General features: G+C 40.3%; 1 protein-coding gene across 3 annotated transcripts; it reads left to right on the top strand.

Moving 5' to 3' along the window:
* Nucleotides 1–723: 723 nt before the first annotated feature.
* On the top strand, nt 724–21978 carry igsf5b (immunoglobulin superfamily, member 5b). Of its 3 annotated transcripts, none has more exons than XM_004544008.5 (10): nt 724–879; nt 1852–1947; nt 5236–5544; nt 9896–10023; nt 11966–12131; nt 14751–14882; nt 17819–17843; nt 18390–18478; nt 20985–21049; nt 21580–21978. In XM_004544008.5, exons 2-10 carry the CDS (start codon nt 1899–1901, stop codon nt 21688–21690), a joined length of 1074 nt encoding a protein of 357 aa, XP_004544065.1. In that variant the 5' UTR covers nt 724–879; nt 1852–1898; the 3' UTR covers nt 21691–21978. The 3 variants fall into 3 exon arrangements, with proteins under 3 accessions (XP_004544065.1, XP_014265504.1, XP_004544066.1); XM_004544009.5 differs by lacking the exon at nt 724–879 and adding an exon at nt 898–993; XM_014410018.3 differs by lacking the exon at nt 20985–21049 and having other exon boundaries at nt 21580–21663.
* Nucleotides 21979–22372: the final 394 nt, after the last annotated feature.

Here is a 22372-nt window from a genome sequence, read left to right as displayed (position 1 = left end):
AATGCCTTGTCCCATGAGATTTTCTTGTAGAGGTGGATGAGAACATGCAGTGTTATTTTTAGATAGATGATCAAAAAAGGGTCAGGCATGTGCAGTACAGGCTTTACAGGATAGGCATTATTACTATGCCCAGTATTCACCAACGTCTAATGTGTGCAGGAATGCCACAGATAAATTCTTTCAATGAATAACTACAGTGGGGGAAATAGTTACATGATCTCCTGCTGCATTTGTAAGATTGCTCACTTACAAAGAAAGGAAAAGTGTTTTATTATTATGTTTAATTTTAATGGAGAGACAGAATATCAACCAAAAGTTCAGAAAGGAAGCACATAGTACATAAAAGTTCAATAAATAAATTGATCTGCATGTTAGAGTGGGGGGCACTGTAATAACTAAAACTGTTAAAAAATTTAATACAGTAAAAATTACAGTATTTGCCTGACAACTGTCATGAAATGTGATAATTATGTAGAAGAAAAAAGAAGAAAATATTAATTACAGATGTGTTAGCTCTCTTGATCTGACCAAAAACAAAAGATTCCCGCTTTTGTAAAAAAAAGTGATGTATTCTGTGATCCATCAAACATCTACTGTGTTCCAATAAAAATACATCATCCTTTAAATTCAATAATTTGAAAAGGGAGGGACTCTGTAAGGCCCCTGGGATCTGAGGAATTACAATGGGCAATATTTGCAGTCTCTCCCACACTGTGTATTTACGCATGTGTGTGTGCAGCATGGGCCAAAGTTCCCACTGAATTTGGTAATATTTAACGGGACAGTTTGGTGTGACATGGCTGAGCACCACGCATGAAGTGGAATTAGAAAACATCGATGACATTGTTTGCTTCTCATACACAGAAACTCCAGATCAAGGTGAGTGAAATATTACACAGCTGGATTTTTGAAAATGCTGCTTTGGATCGTTTGAGAAAGGAATGGTTAGGAGGCAAGTGCAGTTGATCGAGTAGCTCACACTGTACCTGAGGGGTAAGATGGTGTTTATTCTGAGCGTGTAGCGATCGCTGCACCTGTGTTAGAGAGAGCACAGAGCTTTATCACAGGTTTATTCAGACTTAATTTACAGTTTGTGTAACTCGGGTTGGCTCTGTTTGCATTGATGCCTTCAATTTAAATAAATTCCGAGTTCATTTTTTTAAAAAAGTGTAAATTCACAGGGTTTGAATCTAACAAACAGACATTTTGTCACAATTTTCTTTTCATCATTTTTTGTGTTGGAGTTCTAAAATTAACACAGAAAGTACAGACAGTGGAGGCAGATCAGAGCTTTAACAATAAGGAGGAATCTGGCAGAAAATTGAATGTATTTAATTTCTGACCTCCATATTTAACTGTGGAAGGTTCAGGCATTTCTAAGGTGCTGAAAGGAGTTAATAGAATTCGTATTAATGTTACTAATAATGCTGTCATGGTTTCCTTCTCTAAGAACCGTGGAGTTGTTCTGCCAAGCTATCTAGTAGAGAATCTGAGATATTTTTAAAGCGTGAAGAAAGTGTTTGTCCTGCTGCTGGCATGAGAGGAAAAGCCAAATGAGCCTCAAAGTTGTTCAATCTCTTAAAACAATGAATATATTTGCAAAATTTTGTACGTATCTATCAAGGAGGCATTAAAATATTCACAACAGATGGCAACAGAAAGCTTTAGAAGTTGCATGATCATCATAATAATGAGGGTTAATATGCTGGGAACCATGAATAAATGATAAATGTTTTGATATTCCTCTGTGGTCAAAAATGAACTATCGTGATAGCCGTCATGGTTAAAAACATGCAATTATGACTGACCATTGCATCCATTAAGGGAATAACAGAATCACTGTTGTTTCAGGATCGTTCTGCTTTGAATAATGGACTGACTGGACTGACTGATCAGTCATGGACACCTTCCCACTGTTAGTGCTCCTACTGTCATGGAGGACTGAAGGTGAGAGTTCAGCTGAAAACAAGCACAGTTTGTTTGTCTGGGGATGTGACACAGAGACCAGTAATGTGCTCGAATTAACAACTTCATTCATTGGTGTGCTGTGCTTGTTAGCAGCATCCGTCAGATTAAAACCACAGACAATAATTAGAGGGCCTAATGATCTATCTTCACTTTGTAATTAATTTTCTTAAGAATGGCTGCCTGTCTAGTTAACAATTAGATGTACCCAGTGGTCAGGGGACTTCAGAGTCACTAGTTCATGGTCCCAACAGGAGGAAGCAGAAATTATGCTCATTAGTTTGACATTCTCTCATAACAATGAAAAGAAACTGCTCTATAGGCTGGCCTAGATATTTCTCAGACCTAATTTCCTAAATGGATGCATAATTCACAACTCGGCACACGGGCTGTAGAAGGTGCAGTTATCTCACCACAAACAAGTTATACATCGCCCCGGGCACTGTGCCATAAACGTCACGTTTCGAGGTTCGCCATTAATATTAATTCCTATTTTCTTTTACCTCTCGGCTTCGGAAAGCCACAAAACATTCTGGAATTCAACTGTGTTTTTATTTGCATCCTTGTTTCTGTGTCTGGGTGATTTTTTTGTAGAAAGATGAAAAACGCGCCCTAACATTTGTTCATCTTGAATGTGTTCATCTATTTTTGTCCCACTTATCTCATCATTGTTGGTTTTTATATGTAGTTATTGTTAAAATGTGTTACTCCAGTGTTTTCTTATTGTGAGTCCCAATGGACCGGACCTCATTCCCTGACAAACAATGAAAGATTTTGGCTACATCTCTATTAGCATGAGACCCTCTTCTTTGGTGAATGCCCCAAACGTTTCTCACTGGTCCAATGATGTGTTAAATTGAGGTGAAAGCTCAATTATTTTTGGAGGGTAATGTCTGACTTTTGTAACTATCACACTGACAAAGAAACCATCCAAAACCCCTCTTCCTTTAACCATATCTTTTCAGTGTCCCTCTTTCTTCCTAACTCAGTGTATCTCTATTTTGTCCACTGTTTACATGTCGACATGTGAACTGTTAAACTTATTAATAAGAAGAATTTGCCAAAGTGACAAACAAAATCAGGGAGTTGTGTTGTCTCTTACTGTCTCGCACTCATTCTCTTTACATGTTGCATTTTTTAGCAATTTTATCTTCTTGAATCGATACTTTATCATGGTGGGTGTGTCCCAGGGATCCCAGGGGCTATTTTATCAGGGGTCTTTTTCACCCTGGTAGTGTCTCCAATGGCAAATTGGTTCATGGGTGAGGGACCAGACAAAGAGTGATTCAAAAGACCCCTATGAGTGAAAAATCTAGGGAACAGTTCACCATGCCTGGGATAGGACTACTGAGGCCTACTGAGACTAATGATTGGGACATCGAACGTCAGCTCTCTGGTGGAGAAGGAGCCTGAGTTAGTGCGTGTGGTTGAGAAGTACCAGGTAGATATCGTCGGGCTCACCTTAATGCACAGCTTGGGCTCTGCAACTAGTCTCCTGGAGTTGCCCGTGGTGAGAGGCTGGGGTGGGTATTGTAGTATTCCCCTGGCTTGCTCTCACCTCCAGCTGAGGGACACTGGAGGTGAGAGCATTGAGTCCAAATGCACCATGTTCAGCACCTCAATTGCTGAAGATGCTGCGCTGAGCTGTGATCGCAAGGTGTTTGTTGCTTGTCAATCAGATGGTGGGGTGAAGGGAGCCATCAGGCTGAAGAAGTAGGCCAGTCGTCTTGGCTGCCCTGTGTCACTGAAATGTTCATGATTTTTATGGACAGAATTTCTATGCGTAGCCAAGTAGCGGCAGGCTTCCACTTGGGCAGTCTCAGAATCTCCTCTGCTTTTTGCAGATGATGTGGTTCTGTTGGCTTCATCAGGTGGTGGAACTTCAGCAGTTCACAGCTGAGTGTGAAGGGGAGGGAATGAGAATCAGCAACTCCAAGTCTGGGGCCATCGTCCTCAACTCTAGGTCCGAGACGAGTTCCTGCCCCAAGTGGAAGAGTTTTAGTATCTCTGGATCTTGTTCATGAGTGAGGGGAGAAGGGAGCGGGCGATCGGCAGACGGATTGGTGCTGCGGCTGCAGTGATGCAGACACAGTACCGGTCCGTTGTGCTGAAGAGAGAGCTGAGCGTAAAAGCCAAGTTCTCGATTTACCCGTCGATCTACGTCCCTACCCTTACCTACTGTATGGTCATGAGCTTTGGGTAACGACCAAAAGAACAAGATCGCGGATAAATCAGAGCAGGCAAAGTTTTTGCCAATCTTTTATTGTCCAGTTTTTGTATGCCGATATGAATTGTAGCCTCAGTTTTCTGTTCTTAGCTAACATTTTGTCTTCTCCAGACCAATCTTTGTAAACCTAGAGATACTTGTGTGGGAAAGTCCCAGCTGATAATTAGCTTCTGAAATACCCAGACCAGCTTTTCTAACACCAACAACAATCCCACATTCAAGGTCCCTTAAAGCAACTTTCCTCCATATTTTGATGCTCAGTTTGAACTTCAACAGGTCATCTTGACCATGTCTGAATGTCTAAATGCTTTGAGATGCTGCTGGTAAGACATTACAGTTAATAAATCGAAAAGCATGAGTGTAAGAAAAACCACAACAATTTCTTTGAAGTCATTGTGTAATTTTGAGTCACACTTGATTTTGTTCTTCAGACAACCTGAATGGACACATTTCTGGTTATTTTGTTTATTCTTTAATGTTTTAATGTCTTCATCTTGAACTTGTGTTTATCCCCTGAATATGAAATGAAAAAAGAAAAATATATTTTTTAGTTGACTAATTCATGACTCCATTTTAAATAATGAACTACCAGTGGGTGATCATGCTGTATGTGAACTCTGGTTTTGAAGCAGCCAATATGCATCAGGCAAAAAAAGTAAAGCGATTTCTTGGATTACATGATACACAGTGTGTGATGCTTTAGATATTTTGGCAGACAATTTTTCTTGCTCTTGGACTGAGTGAAGCTACTTGCTCCCCCATGAATTTAGCCCTTATGTTAAGCTATGCTACACGGCTGCTTGCTGTTTGAGTACGATAGATTTTCTCATGTAACTCTCAGCAAGACAGCCAGTAAGTTTGTTTCCCAAAATGTTCAAATATTTCTTTAAAAGTACTTCAGCAGTGGTAAGAAGTGATGCTCTGGAGAATTGTTTTGTTTGACTTATCTCAAAGATAATTTCAGACAGATTTCTAGATCAAACTTGATGTAAAATAAACAAATAAATTACAGACAATGTTTTGTTTATGCTGGTTTTTTGCAGTTGAAGCTCAAATAAAACTATTCCCAGAAAACCTGACGGTCCTGAGAGGGGAAAAGGCCAGATTTACCTGCACTCCTTCTAACAGCCAGTGGACTGCTATGATTTGGCTGCTGAATGGTGAGGTAGCACTCACTATCTCTAATAAACATGGTGTCCTGCAATCCCCCAACACGAATATGAGTCTGATGGCTGAAAAAAAGAACGACGGATGGATGCTTGTCCTGAATAACACAGAGAGACACGACCAGGGAGAAGTGACCTGTGATCTCCAGGGCGTTGATAGGAAAACAGCGAGGCTGTTTGTACAAGGTCTGTACATTCGTGTGTGTGCGTGCGTACGTTTGTCTGTGGGAGAGTCTATGTAGGTGCATTTATGGGTGCATGCATGCATCTTAGTGTATGTGTTACCTAGATTCACTGAAGCAAGATAGTAGCAAGGTAGGTTTTTTTTTTCCATTGCAGAGAATTTCAAAGGCTTTTGTGAAGCCATTTTCCCTCAAGGATACTCAGTTTCTTGTGAACTAGAGTCTGCAAGTACTCACACACACACACACACACACACACACACACACACACACACACACACACACACACACACACACACACACACACACACACACACACAAAGCAGATGGTGAAGGCTTTTAAAAACCTTTGCCTCAAACACAACAGCAAAAGAATTTTGCCTTCCAACTATCGCGCCTTAATTAAGACTCTTTTTTTGGTTTAGTTTGCTTTGAAATGGGAGACTGAAGATTGCACGTTTTCACTTTACCGTAAAAGCAGCTGAACAAGCGCCCAAGAGATCAATAGCAAGGGTGGGGAATCATTAGGGCCAACGTGGTGGAGTGAAGTTGCTCAGGCATGTTCGATGGTCTCTGCATTACTCTGTGTTAATGGCAGCGTGGGCGGTGTCGGGGATATGAACTGATTGGCCCCCAGACATAAATACAAGATGGAAACGCTTGGACACTCCATGCCAGTCAGAACAGGCAGCAGCAGCGCAGGATTTACAGGCTGCAGCTACAACCAATCTCATTTCCTCTTCATCCCTCATTTACTGTATACTGTATGGCATAGCATACATCCACAGCATGGATGTATACCATGCCAGAGCGAGGCATGTTTGCTGAGAACTTTAGATTTAGGACAAGACAAGCATCGGTCATTTTTGTAGATCAAAAAACTACAGCAAAGATAGATCGAATGGATCACAAAACATCTTATGTGGTGTGCACAGAAAGCAGTTTTATTTCTGGGAATGATGATTAGATAAATTTAATGGATGGATGGATGATTATTTTCTAGCGAAATAACTATAAATTAAAGATCAAAATCAATCACAGTACTATCAAGCTGCTGAAAGGATCAAATCAATTAGGGTGACATTAACTTACATCACTAATGCACTTACTATCTTTTCATTTCCATTCCCTGCATTGTCTTTAACTGTTGCAATGCAGGGATCTAGTGAAGCACAATAAATATACATCCGAGTGATTAAATGTCTCTTTACACTGAATGGGAGTCAGTTAATTAAGAAAAGCTGAGACTTTTTAACTTGCAGGCTTCTTTTTGTTCCCATGGTAAGGAGGCAAAAGGCTTAGGAGGCCTGGGTGTGGTGATGACAGAGACGGTGTAAAGCTTGTGATTTTAACAGTAGTTCTGATACCCCAGAAAGCCGATTCTGTTCTTCTGGATGTTGCGTTTTCATTGGGAGAAACAGTTCATCACTCAGTGATACTGAGACTGGATGAGTGATGAAACATTTCTCCCGCTGAAAACGCAACGTCCAGAACAGAATCAACTGCGTGGTATTTCCTTACCTGGATGGTTAAGCATGCATCAAGGTAGTCCTGATGGAGTTGTCATTTTATTCGAAAAAAGTACTGCAGTATCATCCAAAATGTTTTCAAGTGGGATTTTCCTTTTACCATTTACCTTGGGAAAAATACATCTAGCAAGTTACTGTAATTTTTAGCCAGACCAATCACAAACATTTTAACGTCTACACAAATGGGCTATAAGGCTGGTTGCAGAAGGGGCTTTTTTCCCCCCTTTTAGATGAATGGAAGATTGCAGAGGATACTATATTTGTTCTCACCCCAGATTTAAACAAATATGTATTGTAAGGCCACAAATAGTGCAAACTATTTCAGTGACACAACCCAAATGTCAGTTTTCGAGAACCAGAGCACATGAGAGCTACAAATACTACCCAGTGAGTATTAACTTTAACAGTTGCTAGAGTCGCATCCTGGTGTTTAAAACAGAAGGTTCTTCTGTAATAATGCTGGTATTTTAAAGTTATTGTTAATCTCTGGTTTCGCTTGAGGTTTTTTTCCTGTTTAAAAGCCGTTTTTCATTCCCACTGTCACCAAGTCATGGCTCATGGGGGGGTCTTCTGATTGTTGGTGGGTCCTCTGTATTATTGTAGGGTCTTTACCCTACAATAGAAAGCACATCGAGGATACTGATAATGTCATTTGGTACTTTATGAATAAAGTTATGTATTATTTAAAAGGCAACAAATTGTAGCTTCACATTTTATTTGAAATCTTTGCATTCACTTTGATGGAATGGCCATATATGCACGGCGACCCAGTTCCCCAGGCAGCTAACAGTTGGACAGATGTCTTCTGGTTGTTGGAGTGTGATAGGATAATGAGTGTGTCTGACATGTCCAGTTTGTACCCTGCCTTTTGCCCAGTGATAGGATGGATCTTTTTATCCAAAATTCAAGCGTTTTGAAGTATTTGTTAGCTTGATGTGTTACCAGAAATTTGGATGTTGCTAAGTCTACAACCAGAGTTCAAATTGGCGACTGTTGTGATGGTCATGTTTGATTTGAGGTTTCAGTGGTCCCTCTGAGCTGCTGATGTCACAATTTTAGCTCACATGGAAGTAGCTTGCATCAAACAAAATGGCAACTCAGGGAATTCTTCAATACGTGCTTCAGTTTATTTGCGTCTAAAGTGCGTGCACTTGAACTGAGAGCACAGCTAAAAAAAAGAACTAACCCCCCCCCCCAACATCTCTGCACAATGCGACAGGAAACGAAACCAATGACCCAATGCCTCCAATATATCATGGAGAGAGCCCCCATTGCTGCCAGTGCCACAAATCCCCACTGACATATGCAGCCATTAACAGCAGTGTGTGGTGAATCAGGCCCTCCAGTCTGGATGCAGAGGATCACTAGGGCCTGACATAACCTTTGAATTAATTGTGCACCCTGGCACGCCCAGTTAACAGTCAGCAACTCTGCATGTGATTTGTGTGCTGTGGTCTCAAAAGTACGGCTGGAAGAGAGACGCAGACTTACAGCGAAGCTGCTTGACTCTGTTCCCCCCCCCCCCTTATCTTCCACTCTCAAATTGTCCCAAATGAAGATGATGCAAATATAACTACACCCTCTCCCTGCTCTTTCTGTGCTTAGTTCTTATGCTTGGTAAATCACAAATGCAGCGCATCTACGCAAACCCTTCACTCAAGCAACTTAGTGTGGTTGCATGCGCTGTTGACTACGAACGGGGACTGAAGTGAAGGCGAGGCTGTAGAAAAGGAGACATGATAAATCAGAGAAGATAGAAAATGCTTGTGGTAATTGGTCTGTAGAGGCGTAGCAGATATTCTCATTGGAGTAAGCTTATAAACACGCATAGAGTGTGTACTGTTCATTTAAGACAAATTGCACAGGCACACTTCAAATCTGCGCGTAGACACATACAAATGATAAAAAGCTTCCTTTAGAACAGCAATTTAGTCTCCCGAGGATCCCTGCTGAAAAATCACTAAAATTACATTTAGCCGAGAGCCCCCTGCTTCACACTACCAGTCTCCCTACAGTGATTAACAAACCATATGAAACCTTATTTCAGGGATCACGTAGGGCGGGGCTTTGTGTGCCGATGCCTTTCTTTTTCTGTTCGGTTGTATCAATCAGCCACGATCGCCAGAAGCTGCTCATCAATCAGTACAAATGAGGCTGCTGGTTGCCTGCTAACCTTTAGTTGGCGGTGCTGAGATTGTGTAAAACCGGAACTCCACCATCAGAACGGGTGGTTCAAAGAACAGGAGTGCGTATGGTGCTCATGCCACCAAATCAGGCATCAAATAAATGCTCCTAGAGGAAGGGGACAGCCAATAATGTGTATAAAATATGTGAGGATTTGAACCTGAATCAACACAGACATGCCATTCGCTCAGACAAAGCACCCAAGTTCCTGCAATTATCTTTCTGTCTGTAGCAATTGTGTGTTGCCTCCACCACCTTTCATTCTGCCTGACAACAGACTTCACATATGAGATACTGTATCTCCCGGGGCTTTAAGTGGCTTATTTGGCTGGCAGGGAAGGAGATGAAGGGGAAAGAAAAGGAGAAGCATTCGTCAGGCAATTGAGAATTGGAGACATGTGATCAATCACCTGGGACGAATGAAATCCATCTTTTGTAAGTGAACAGCCCAGCTGAAGAGGTGATAGCAGAGACGCGTGCATCCAAACAGAAGGATTTCAGAGGAGACTGATGATGGCGCTGAAAGATTCCTACCCACTCACTTACATTTATACATAAGGACATCTACTAAACGTATGTGAAACAGAAATAAGGCAAAGAGTACATCATTCAGGTTTATGACTGACTGTTTTCTTATTTCAGAAAAGGGCAGTGTGAAAATCCTTGGGAATAACAGGTTGGCTTTTCAGCGAGATTCAGTCCTGTTTGAATGTGAAGCAGCAGGATGGTACCCTGAGCCTGTTCTGAAATGGGAGGTGAATAATAACAAGGTAAATACATAAAATCAATCAGACAAGATCATCACTATCTTTAACAAACACCGGAACTAAAACTTGTTTTTCTTACTATTCAGCCTGTAGTATATCCTGCTATGCCCTCAGGCAGTGCAGCCAGTATATCTGGTACTATAAAGGGACTGTTAAGTACTTTATTCTATTTCTTGAGTAATAAAATCGTAGCTACTACATTAACCCTCTGAGGTCTACGTTATCATTGGTGATGACCGTAACCAGAACTCCAGGCAATCAGAAGGAACAAAGGAAATAAAAAATATTGCCATTTTCCCCCAAAAAGTCTGTTTTGGCTGTCTCTAAAATATAAAGACTTAAATTCAGGTAGGTTTATGTAGTTAACATCACAAACACATAGTGCCTCAAATGTAGAATTTCAAAAGGGGCAAATTAAATCAAAGAAACTCATCAGATTAGATTTCTTCTGTAAAATCCTTTGCACTCAGTGACTTCCTGAAATGTTTGACCCATAAATATCTGCATACCTTGTGCATGAGACCAGATAATGGACTCAATCAGGGATATTCCCCTCTTTCACCTTAAAGAGCTCTACAGCGTGTCTTTAGGAAGTGCTGACTGATGAAATGTTGTGCAGTGAGTTCTGATGCATTTGGCTGAACCCGACAACACAAATGCTGCGAGATACATCTGCCCTCATCCTGTTGCTTTTGTCTGCAGTGAATAAATCAATAAATGCCAAGCCACAACACAGCCATCCCTGTGTTCGACTGATCAGACACTATGTGATTACATTTTCTAGTCTATAAAAGGAATCACGCTCCTTGGCCTACCAGGTTATTTGTCATTTTCTAGTTCTTCAACTAATGATTCTTGCAAACCAAACTTACTGACTGAGATCTGAATTCCAGCTTACGGATCCTCTGACTTTCCAGTGGAAAGACGCGCATGCTCTGAATGAACAGAAATGTGGGAACAATGAGGAGGACTTCTTGAATTTTCAATTTATTTACCCCTGTGTTTCCTGTATGCTGTTGTCAAGTTGTTTATATTCTGTCATTTTGATAGTTGTTTGTCTCTGGTGCTGTGTTTTTGTCTGACGTCCCCATGTCTTGTTGTCTGATTTAGTTTCAGCTGTGTCTCACTCTGCCCCATTCACCCCTCTGTGTATTTATAGTCTCTGTCTCCCTTTTTCTGACCACCTTTACTCCTAGCCTTGTTGTGCTTCTTTGGATTTAGCAGTTTCTTTTCTGTTTTAGAGTTTTATGGACTTATACTCCAGCTGAATAAAGGTTGTTTTTATTTTTTGTCAAGTTCTGCCTTTGAAGTTCACATTTAGGTCCTTTTCTACACAACATGTCACTGTAAGAGGCCAGAGGCTTTGGCAATGAGTATAACAGCAGTATATCTGGAAAAGAAAATGGCCTGGAATGAAGTGTTGTGGGATAATAAATGAATAACAATGTGGGAAATGTAAAATGTGAGCATGCAATAGCATTTTACACACTTGGTGTAGTAAAATGTGGCCTCGAAATCTATATCTTTATTTTCTATACATGAGCACTCAGCAAGGCCAAGGTCAAATGCTTAGCCAATATAGGTTTCCATGTCCCAATCTGAATCTGAAAGCCAACATCTGAAAAAACATAAATCCAAAAAGACAGACAAACTAAACTAATTACACACTCCCTCCATTGAGGGAGGGAATGAGACAGTGCAGTTGCCTCCTCTGATGACAAATCTCAGACACACTGGTCACCTTCCAACTGCTCAGTTTCTCCAATTTCTTCTGAAGTGGGCACAAATCTGTCTGTACAGCACACATTCACTGGTGAAATGTCCCTTAAAACAGGTTATATTCAGGGTGCTTACTGAACAAACAAGACTGTAAACATTAAAATTAATAAGCATGTTAAACTATAAATAATAATGGTCCTCTCTGTCTTGGGGGAACGGTGCGGAGGTGAGTCCAAGTGAATACAACATCAGCAGTGGAGAGTCGAAGGAGAGCCTCTTCACCTTGACCAGCAAGCTCAGTGTGCTGGCAGCAAAAAGTTCTCACGTGGACTGTCTGGCCTCTGTTTCTGCCCTCCCCCAACCACTGAAGAGCACAATCAGTCTAAAAGTGGGTGAGTTACATTAAATAACACACACACACACACACACACACACACACACACACACACACACACACACACACACACACACCACATATTCTGAAAATATTCTGTTTTTTTTTTCATCTGAGATTGTTGAGTTTAGACATTTAAAATATTAATTCCACTCTTCCAGTGATGTAAAGAATATGAGCTTTCAATATCCATTCATGTGTTCTAGCTCTAAATTTTCTTTTGCTATTAGACATGTTTCTCTTATGTACATTTTCAAGCCTTTCAGCTAGTTTCCAGATTCTTCTGTGTGAATTTCAGTTCTGCACTTTGGCTGTCAGGTGAATGATTTGGCGTATTTCAGCCCATTAAACAAGTTTTTTTTGTTTTCAGCAATTATAAAAATTCAACTCAAACCATTCACACTGCATTTTCTACAGGAAACGCATTCTCTAGTTTTATATACCGGTTTCAGTCACTGTTGTTGATATGTTAACAGTTAGAATAAGTTCAAATTCTCTTAAAAATAATAACATCAATATGTTATGTTAAGAACACTTACTGGACTTGTGGAAGTATTTGGAGAACCGTGAGGGGCCCTTACAAACATTTGAAAGAAACAAATCTTTAATCATAGATGGAGACTTATGCAAAAATATTAATGAGGTTTTAAAATTTGACTTCTGTCATGGTGTGCTGTGGCAGGCAGGTTGTAGGACCCAAACACACATGACTCGTACGCGGAACGAAACTTAAAGCGGCAGCTTTTATTGCTGGAAAAACTTTTCATAAGAAAAACGCAGAGTAGTTTGGGCCCGAAAGCAGGATTCATCACGTCATTGCTTAAAGACCGGATAGTCTGATGCTGATTTAAGAATGTATAATTCTAGAAGGGTCAAACTTAGCATCAGAAAAGAAAAGGTGATTGAAGTGACTTTGAACGTGGCATGGCTGCGGGTGCAAAATGGTTTGATCTGAGTATTTCAGAAACTGCTGATCTACTGGGTGGGAATTTCCCACACGACCGTCTCTGGAGGTGAAGGACAAAAGAAGAAGTAGCAAGCCTGAAAAAACACATCTAAGAGAGTCTTTACTGGACTGTGTGCACAAACAGAAAATACAGATTTTCAGCCTGGTAACCTCACTTACCTTTTTACGCCTTAACCTGCATAATTTGTGTCAACTGCATTAATGTATTTGTAAGTTAAAAGTTTCATTTACTTGTAGTAGGATGTAATCATGTAAGTGCTGTGGTATCTTACTTCTCAGCTACTACCTTTAGGTGACACTGAATGTCTATGAGCAGCAACGTTCAGTATTTGTCATTTTTCAGTGACCTCTATCTCTGTGTTTGATCATCAGTCTGCAAAGGCAGTGTGTTTTTTTGTACTATGATAATTTTCCATCTGTACTCTGCATACTGCAACAGAGCACTGATTCTTCCTGCCATTTCACATCTACTGTGTTTAGAGTGCAATATAAGAGTTTGCATTTATATTATGTTCCATAGCTTTTTGGAGACTTTTATGTTGTTAGGCAGGATGTTAGGCAGGATCATGGCATAACATTGAATTTTAGGTGTTAAAAATACAAAGTGACTGCTTTTCATTTAATCAAATAAATAAACATTCTGATGAAGAGCCACTAAGGACGTTCTTGGAGTAACTCTCAGCAATAATTTGTACATGAAATAGTTAGTAGACATGTTATTAACCCTATCAAAAAATCTTTAGTTCTATTCGGGTACAAAGCCATAATTTAGGCTACAGGAAACAGTTTTATTCAAATACAGTTTATTGTCAAAATGTTCAGTGACTGCACTTTTACAACTTAGCTATTATAAAGTGACCACAAACATTTTAGAGCCAATTCATAGTGTTTAATTGCTTGTGTGCTTGAATGTATTAATGCCTCTGTGTTTAGTCTGTATAGTTTATCTTGCCACTAAAACACATTAAATAATTGAATAAAAACTCACAAATTACTTAAAGATTCAAAACAATTTTACCTGTTCACTTGATGCCAGTTCGGCTCTTTCTCTGCATGTCACTCATTCGCTGATACAAACACACACACGCACACATGCACACATGCACACATGCACAGTGAGAGTTGTCTGTCAAGCCTCTTTTTGTTCTGTCTTGCTTTCGTTCTCTTTACATGTCTTTTTGTTTCTTTTTTTAATCTTTCACTCATTGTGTTCCTCACTTTGTTCTCCATGTTTTTTTTTTATATCTGTCCCCTTCTCTCTATTGGGAAGCATGTGAATCATCACTGAGCGATATTTTAGATGTGGAGAGCGGTACAGAAAAAGGGCTGCCAAGTCAGTGCTGGATGAGTCTGCATCACAGGGTGCTGATGTTACAAACCTCTCTCCGAGGCCCAAATCTTAAAAATACAAACGCATTTAGAATCTTAGCATTTTCAATTTGTTCTCGCTGTTGCAACAATTTCTTCACTCAGAGCAGCTTCCCTCTGCACACACCCTCATGACTGTACTACAAATTAAACCAGGAAATTAAACAGTTTTCTATCCACCAAGTCTGCAAATCTGCAGATGAGCTGCAATGTGAAAAAGCAGACAAAACAGAAACACTGCTTTCGTTTTCTTTACTAAACAATGTGACCTTCTCTCCTCAGTCGCCGAGGTGTTGGAGGAAGGAGGCTACTGCACAGTCCCGCTGGCGATAACTGCCTCCCTCTCTGGTTTTCTGGTGCTCCTCCTGCTCTGCATCTGCACTGTCCTCTGCTACAGACAAAGGAGACAAGCAAGTAGGCACTTTACCTTAAACTGCTGTCCGTGAACATACATCACACTTTTCCAGCACAGAAACTGTGAGTAAAGTATAATGAAGAAGACGGGTGGATGCATGCTGTGACTCGGCACTGCCCCATGGTGGCCTTCAACAAGGGTACACAGTATTCTTTCTGACAAAAGCAGAACATTTGTTCTCAGCAGAAAGGAAACAGCAGCAGGAAAGGTTATAGAAGTGTGTGTGCATGGCTGCAGAGTGGGAAGACTAAGTGTGATTTTAGTTGGATTAGTGTAGGTAGTAGGTAGGTAGTATTTCTTATAAGAACATCCCTTACACAGTGAAGCGTTCTTACATTTATATCAGCAGAATCGCCAACTATTCAGGTACATGTCTGCACACATAAACAAAGGGACTCGCACAGTAACACACAGCCACGAAATGTCATTGGGATATTTATTTGCTTAGAGAATTCCTGGAAACACAGAAAACAGCCAACCTAAAGGCTAAGTCTGCAGCTGTGGTCAGAAATTAACATACAGTACACTCATTATGGGCATGAATGTCATGGTACTTTGGGGCCTTTAATGACTTCTTTGAACTGTTGTTTTTCCAGAGTACAATGACTGTGCTGCATACATCTATAAAGACTTTTAAAAACACGATTTTTACAAGTGTACATAAACCCCCACTAATATTTATTTAACATCCCTTAGCTATCAACATGCTTTTGGCATAATTCAGGCTGAATATTTGACTCTTCTCTTGGCAAAACTGGTGGATTGGTGGAGTTTATTTAAATTTGGCAACCCCCCCCCCCCCCCCCCCCCCCAAAAAAAAAAAACCAAAAAACAAAAAAAACAAACTAGCTTTTAAGCATTGTACACAAATTTTCAAGGGGGTTGATGTCAGGACTTTGGGAAGCTAATTCCAGAAGCTTAATGTTAGTCTGCTTCATCTATTCCAAAACCAGTTCTGATGCGTTTGGCATCATTTTCCTGCATAACACAAAACTGTGTTAAAGTTTCACCTGTTTAGCTGTTAATTCAAAGTGAAGCTAAGTAAGTCCTGCTCTTTCATTATTCCATTCACTGTGCAATGTACCAGTACCACTGGCAGCAAAACAGCCCTCGAACATGATGCTACCACCATGCTTGACACTTGGTACAGTATTCTTAGGTTTGAAAGCCTCACCTTTACTGCTCCAAACTTACCTCTTGTTATTGTAGCCAAATAACTCAGTCTTTGCCTTGTCTGATCATAAAACTTGTCTTATTCATGTGGAAAGGTGCAAATTTCAGGCAGGTTTGAAGGTGCTGATTTTGGGCTTCTTTCTTGGCCAGCACCCTCTCAGTCCATGGTGATGTTAAACTTGCTTCGCTGTGGACAGTGTTACTGGTTTTCCAGCAGTTTCCAGTTCATGACAGGCTTAAGCCTTGTGGTTGTTCCTGAACATCCTAACACATTTCCTCTCATCTGAGGGTGACAGCTTGGGTCTACTTCCAGACTTCACCAACATGGTGACACAGCTTAAAAATCTTTACCTCGAGTTGTTTAAACTGATGATCTTGGAGTCTTCAGTGTTCAACAATGGATCTCAGAGATCTTCCCAAAAGCATCGAGCATTGGTCAGTCTGCTGCATGCTATTAAAAGAAACTACCAGATGTGCTCAAATTGATTACTGACAAGAGGTCTTGTCAAGCTTAAAGACATTGCAAAACCTTCAGCACCACTTATTAAAAGGGAATGTATTTATATATTTGAGCCTGTATGTATACTTTGGCTCTGTGTGGATTATAGAAAATCGTGTTATTTAATGTCATTAAATATTTATTTTGTACAATCACTCTATCTTGGAAAAAGAACAATTCAAAGAATTCATTAAATGTTACATCTTCTATGTTTGATTCTCAGGTTATTGTAGGCAAACTGGATAAAATGTGCTTTTTAGGTGGATTTTCTACTTTTGAATAGAGACACCTTTTTATGTGTTAAGCTATTCTGACTGACTGTGCTCTTTGTTTCATATTTACTGTACAAACAAGAAAGGTTTATCAATCTAATCACACAACTCTTAAGGAAAAAACTCACCAAGCATACAGTAATTAAAGACTACAGATAACAAAGGCCATCTCCGAGGGGAAGCTCACTCTAGGAGGCAGAAGAGGTCTGTTTGTGTGCGATAAGAAAAAAGTGGCCCTGAGTCACACATTTTAAGTCAGTGTAATCCCTGTGACTGATTCTGGACCACTGCAAATCGTGGCCATGGTTTGGAGCCAGGGGATTATTATAAAGCAGGTGTGACCTTTCTCTTTTGGCAGTTGATTCAGTACCTGAAACGTCTGATACCTCCTCCGTCATTGTCCTTGCTCCATTCTTTGAAACATCCTTGAGTTAATTCATAAGGGTGCTTCTAATGTTACGGGATGTGGCATGCTTTCGAGTTGCTGAGCTCTTCTCTGAGTAATCCACCTCAGTAGGGACTAATGTATGCTTTGGAATTATGGGGGAGAAATGTAAGGGATCTAGCTCTCAAAGACGTTGGCCAGCGTGACAGCAGGGATTTAAAATATAATGACAAAGACTGGTTCTCTGCCTATAAAGGGAAAGTGAAGCATTTATATCTCTCCCGAGGCAAGTGCCATCTGTACCATTGTTACGCTGGTGTTGTTCTCGCCATGGCCAGGAGGACCTTTGGCAAAGGAAACCATGAAGCCATGTTACAAAACTCATTAGCTCCAGCTTTCAGTGCTAAATTGTAGACTGGCTGGAGGCTGTGATATTAGTGCAGAACCCAAACTAATAAACAGCAGGACATTTACAGCTTTCATATTGATGTAGATGCAATGAGCAAGCATAATGTTTCTGTGGTCAATGCAGTGAGAATAATAAAGTTAGCAGCTGATAGCTCATTACAGTAAACTCGATGCCTCTCTCTCTTTTTTGCTTTTCAGAAACAAGCCCGCAGGAGGTACTAAGGTGAGATTTAAGAGCTCTTTTGTTATATACAGAGATTTCTAACCCTTAGATCTACTGTGGGACTTTTTTGTGGAGGAAGCAGCTTCTGTAATCAGAGACCTACAGCACAGTCCTGGGTGCACTGAGCTCCATTTATATTTTACATTAGCTGTTAAGAATTCATGCAGCTTATTTCTGGGAATGAAGAGGTTTTCATTGATTATCATTATAAAATAAAATTGAAGGCACAAATTTGAAATTCCACCTTTAAAAAGTAATTATTTTGGTAGTAATTTAACATGATTCGGACTGTCATTAGCTCTTTTAGGAAGCTAACTTATTCAACATTTGTTTTCCATATAGCTGAAATACACATTCAGAGTTGAGTACTTCAGTCTGATAGTAAAATAAAGTGAAGAATAATGTCCAAGTACTTTATAATGAAAACAGCACAGAGGCCTGTAATATACTGCAGCTTAGCTGGGAGAAGAAAATTGTCTTTTCACAACAGCCTCTGATGATGTGACTCTGCCATACCTCCGCTAATCGTTATCATTTCTATTGCAGGTTTGACCAATCGGTGTTTAGTAGAAGCGTCGATGCTGATGCGCCGGAAGGGAAAGTTAACCTGGGATACTCTAGTGAGAGCCCCACAGGTGAGAGTGACCAGCAGGTCGTTACCATTTGGATATGTTTACAGTCGCACTGATCTAAACGACTTCAGTGTTTGTGTTGCCTTCCGGAGATGTTTCAGCGTAATGTGCTGTGTTCAGTGATCAATTTCTGCATTGACCTTTCCCGGTAAATTACAGCACTGGCGCCTGAGCAGGTTTCATTTTCACATAATAGACGTTTTGAAACGTGCGTGACTAATTCAAAATAAATCTATAATATGATAAAGTTTTTAATTTCTTCTGTCAAAGTCAGATTATGATCACTTAGCAGTGCAGTTTTATTGCAGAGTGATTTGGCTGCTTTGGCTTTTTCCACAATAACAATGTAGCTTTTCATGTTTGCTGTACAGAATTACAAAATATAGGTAACATTAGAATTTGTGAGCCATGTGGGGAGTAAGCCAGTAGAAAAAGATATTCATGCAGAATTCAAAAGCACAGCTGCATGGTTTGCAAAATGATCATGTGTAATGTAAGTTACACATGATTTGTGGTGGAAGAGGAAGAAAAACAAGATAAATCAATCACACTGGCTTTTTACAATAGACCGTTAAAACAAACAAACAAAAAAATCAAAGGTTTTGCTCCCCGGGGAAAAAAAGGATCTGGCTCTGGTCTTAAAATTAGGTCAAAGCAACCTCAGATGACCTATAAAACATGACATTTACATGATGTCATTATTTATTTAACAATAAAACAATAGCAGTGCATGAAATACTAAGTAGACCCCATTATTTGCTAAAGATATCAGCACAAACACCTCAAACTAACTGTTGAGCACGATGGTGGAGTGGTGATGATTTGAGTTTGTTTTGCAGCTGCAGGACCCGGGCGCTTTGCAGTTAATGAATAAACCATGAACTCCTAGCTTGTATAAACAAGTTTAGCAGCAAAAACAAAAACTTATCTTTTCCTCTGTGATCTTATCAGTGTTTCACGCTGTGGAAGAATTTTGTCCCACTCTTCTGTACAACAGTGCTTCCTGATAGGTTCGTAGCTTGAACCCATCCGCTGGAACGTTGAAGACAATATAATTACACTGCAAAGCAAGACACAAGTAGGCAAGGTTCTTCATGTTTACTCATGCATGAGGGAGATCTGGCTGGAGCCAAGCGTCGTCCCACCACCTGACCTCCATCAGACTCTCAGCCAGGCTCCCCATAGCACTCCTTTTATTGTGGTTACATGAATATGCATAGGGTCATTAACATATAGCATCTTACATAGGTATACATGTGAACAAAGAATACTGTGTGTGTGTGTGTGTGTGTGTGTGTGTGTGTGTGTGTGTGTATGTGTGTGTGTGTGTGTGTGTGTGTGTGTGTGTGGGGTCAGAGTGTGACCCCATAAACGACTTCCTTAACCTGCTGGTCTGGAAAATCCAACAGTTCATCTAAACAAAAAGCACTTAGACTAGAACAGACGTAGCTACGTTAATCCTACCATAAAACAATAAGAGAAGGTACGACCTCTCTCGTGCTCCCAGGATGTGGGTGTGCATTCTAGTGTGGAATACACACCAAGCCTTTGCAGCCTGTTAAAGATCACAGTCCTATCACTACACAATTGATTATACACCTCTAAGCATATATGGTTAAATATTTCTAAGCATAAATGACAATCAACAATACAAAACCTAACACTTCCGTTCATTGAGGTTTGTGTCCCACCGTGACATTTCAATCACTGAGATTTGGACTTTGACTGCAACAGTTGTAATCACTGTCCTATTGATGAGTCAATAATGGCCAAGCTTTAGATGTCGGACAGATGGCCTCACATATGAGTCTAGAATACTTTCATGGTTGACTCGATGACCAGAGGATGCCCAGCTCCTGTTGCTGCAAAAAGCCAATTTACCCACCCTCCACCACTATGCTCAACAGTTGGAATCAGGTGTTTGTGCTGATATGCTGTGTTTCATGGCATTATGCTTGTTCTGTATATATTTTTCTCAGTTGCTTCCTTTAGAAGATCGTCTCCCTCGCTCCCATCCCTACTATGCTCTTCTGTCACACTAACCCTCTACATGTCCTCCTTCACTGCATCCATGAATCTTCTCTGTGATCTTCTACTTGTCCTGCCTTCTACATTTGCTAGGCAGGAATAAAGCTTTAGAATATAAGTACTTTTTTTTTTTTACCATGACTTTACATAAATACACATAAATTACAAATAAGTCTTTGGGTATGTAAGGTATTTGAAAATAGCTTAACGCGTGTTTCTTAAAATGTCAATTAGGTTTTAACCCCTTAATAATTCATAACTACAGTAGGTGGCTCCAGTGCATCTTCAGGCAACCATAATTTGTCATATCTGGGTGTAAAACACCACGATTGTGTGCTACCCATTCCAAACCTCTGAGCCATTAAACCTCCTAAATCCTGCTCTCTCCTACTGAGGTCTCTTTCAGGTCCGAAGTATGCTGTTGCCGCTTGAAGGAGCTGTTAGGTTAGATGAAGCTAAAAAGCTGTTTTTCACTCTGCAGATGCAGTTAACAGTGAGCTATTCTGGGAAACTCGTAGACAGATGGACTTTGTCAGCTTTCGCAAGGTAAGATAGAAACAGAGAAGGTGGGAGGGATAGGAGTCAGAGAAACAGAGATGAACTGGAGCTGAATAATTCGGCCAGTCATGTCATGTCACATCCTTCCCTGTTACAAAGAGCATAAGGGAAATGCACTCTTGCACCTCTGCTGGCCTCCCATCATGCAGATTAATCTCAACAGATTACTGCATTAACCAGTAATAATGACACTATTTTTAGTTAACAGGACATCTGTCATCACCCTCATTGTCATAATGTATCATAAATGATGATCTACAGATGTATAGACCAGACCCTTCAAATGTATCCTCCAGCTTGGTCTTGTCAATACTGTAATTGCACCTCAGAAGACTTGCAAGTTGTCTTGCTGTTTATATCTCTCCTGTTGGTCATTAATGAATGACTGGTTCCTATTAGTTTAAGGCAGTAGTTTTCTTCTTGGTGTTTTCACATCACAGGTACCTGTTGTTCTTCTACTCTGCTCAAAAATGTTGTAGGTTTGTTCAGTAAAACCTAAACTTTGACGGTTTCATCAGGTCCCTGATGTCGTGTCCTCCAGCAGCTTTTCTACACAAAGTGAGAGCCAGGCCAACATGTGTCCCCCAGAGGATGACTGCAAGAATGTCCGGAGAATCACCACTGTTTGAATATTAATGTTATGTTTTGTTTGCATGACTTTTGTATAAGTATTCACATTTTTTATAAAGCCACAAGCTAAGGATATATGTTTTTGAACTACAAGTATCTAACACAATCATTTAGCAAAAAAGAAAAATCACTCTCTGGACACTTCATTAGTTACTCCTAGAGTGAGAACGATGTGTCATCCTGCTGGAAGAAAAAGATGGGTACACTGTGGTCATAAAGGGTTTGACATGGTCCGTAACAATACTCACGTAGGCTGTGGTGTTTACCAAGGGGCCCAGAATGAGCCACAAGTGGCACCTGGTGTGGGTTTCTGCTTCAAGGTTTGACATATTGTGAATTCTGAGATTCTCTTCTGCATACCTTATTTGTAACCAGTGGTTATTTGACTTATTGTTGCTCACTGAATATTTTCTTTTTCAGACCATTCAGACCTAAGCCCTAAAGGTGGTTGTGTGAGTAAATCCCAGTAGCAGCCGTTTCTGAAATACTCAGAGCAACCCGTCCGGTTCAGAGTCACTTAAATCACCTTTCATACCCAATCTGATGCTCGGTTTGAAGTTCAGGGGGCTGTCAACCATGTCAACATGCCTAAATAAAGTGCTGCCATGTGATTGGCTAATTATATATTTGCATTAATAAGCAGTTAGACACGTAAACCTAATGAAGTGGCCAGCGAATGTA

This window comes from Maylandia zebra, linkage group LG14 (genome assembly GCF_041146795.1).
Source record: "Maylandia zebra isolate NMK-2024a linkage group LG14, Mzebra_GT3a, whole genome shotgun sequence".
Taxonomy (NCBI): domain Eukaryota; kingdom Metazoa; phylum Chordata; class Actinopteri; order Cichliformes; family Cichlidae; genus Maylandia; species Maylandia zebra.
This window is presented reverse-complemented; position numbering and strand designations above follow the sequence as displayed.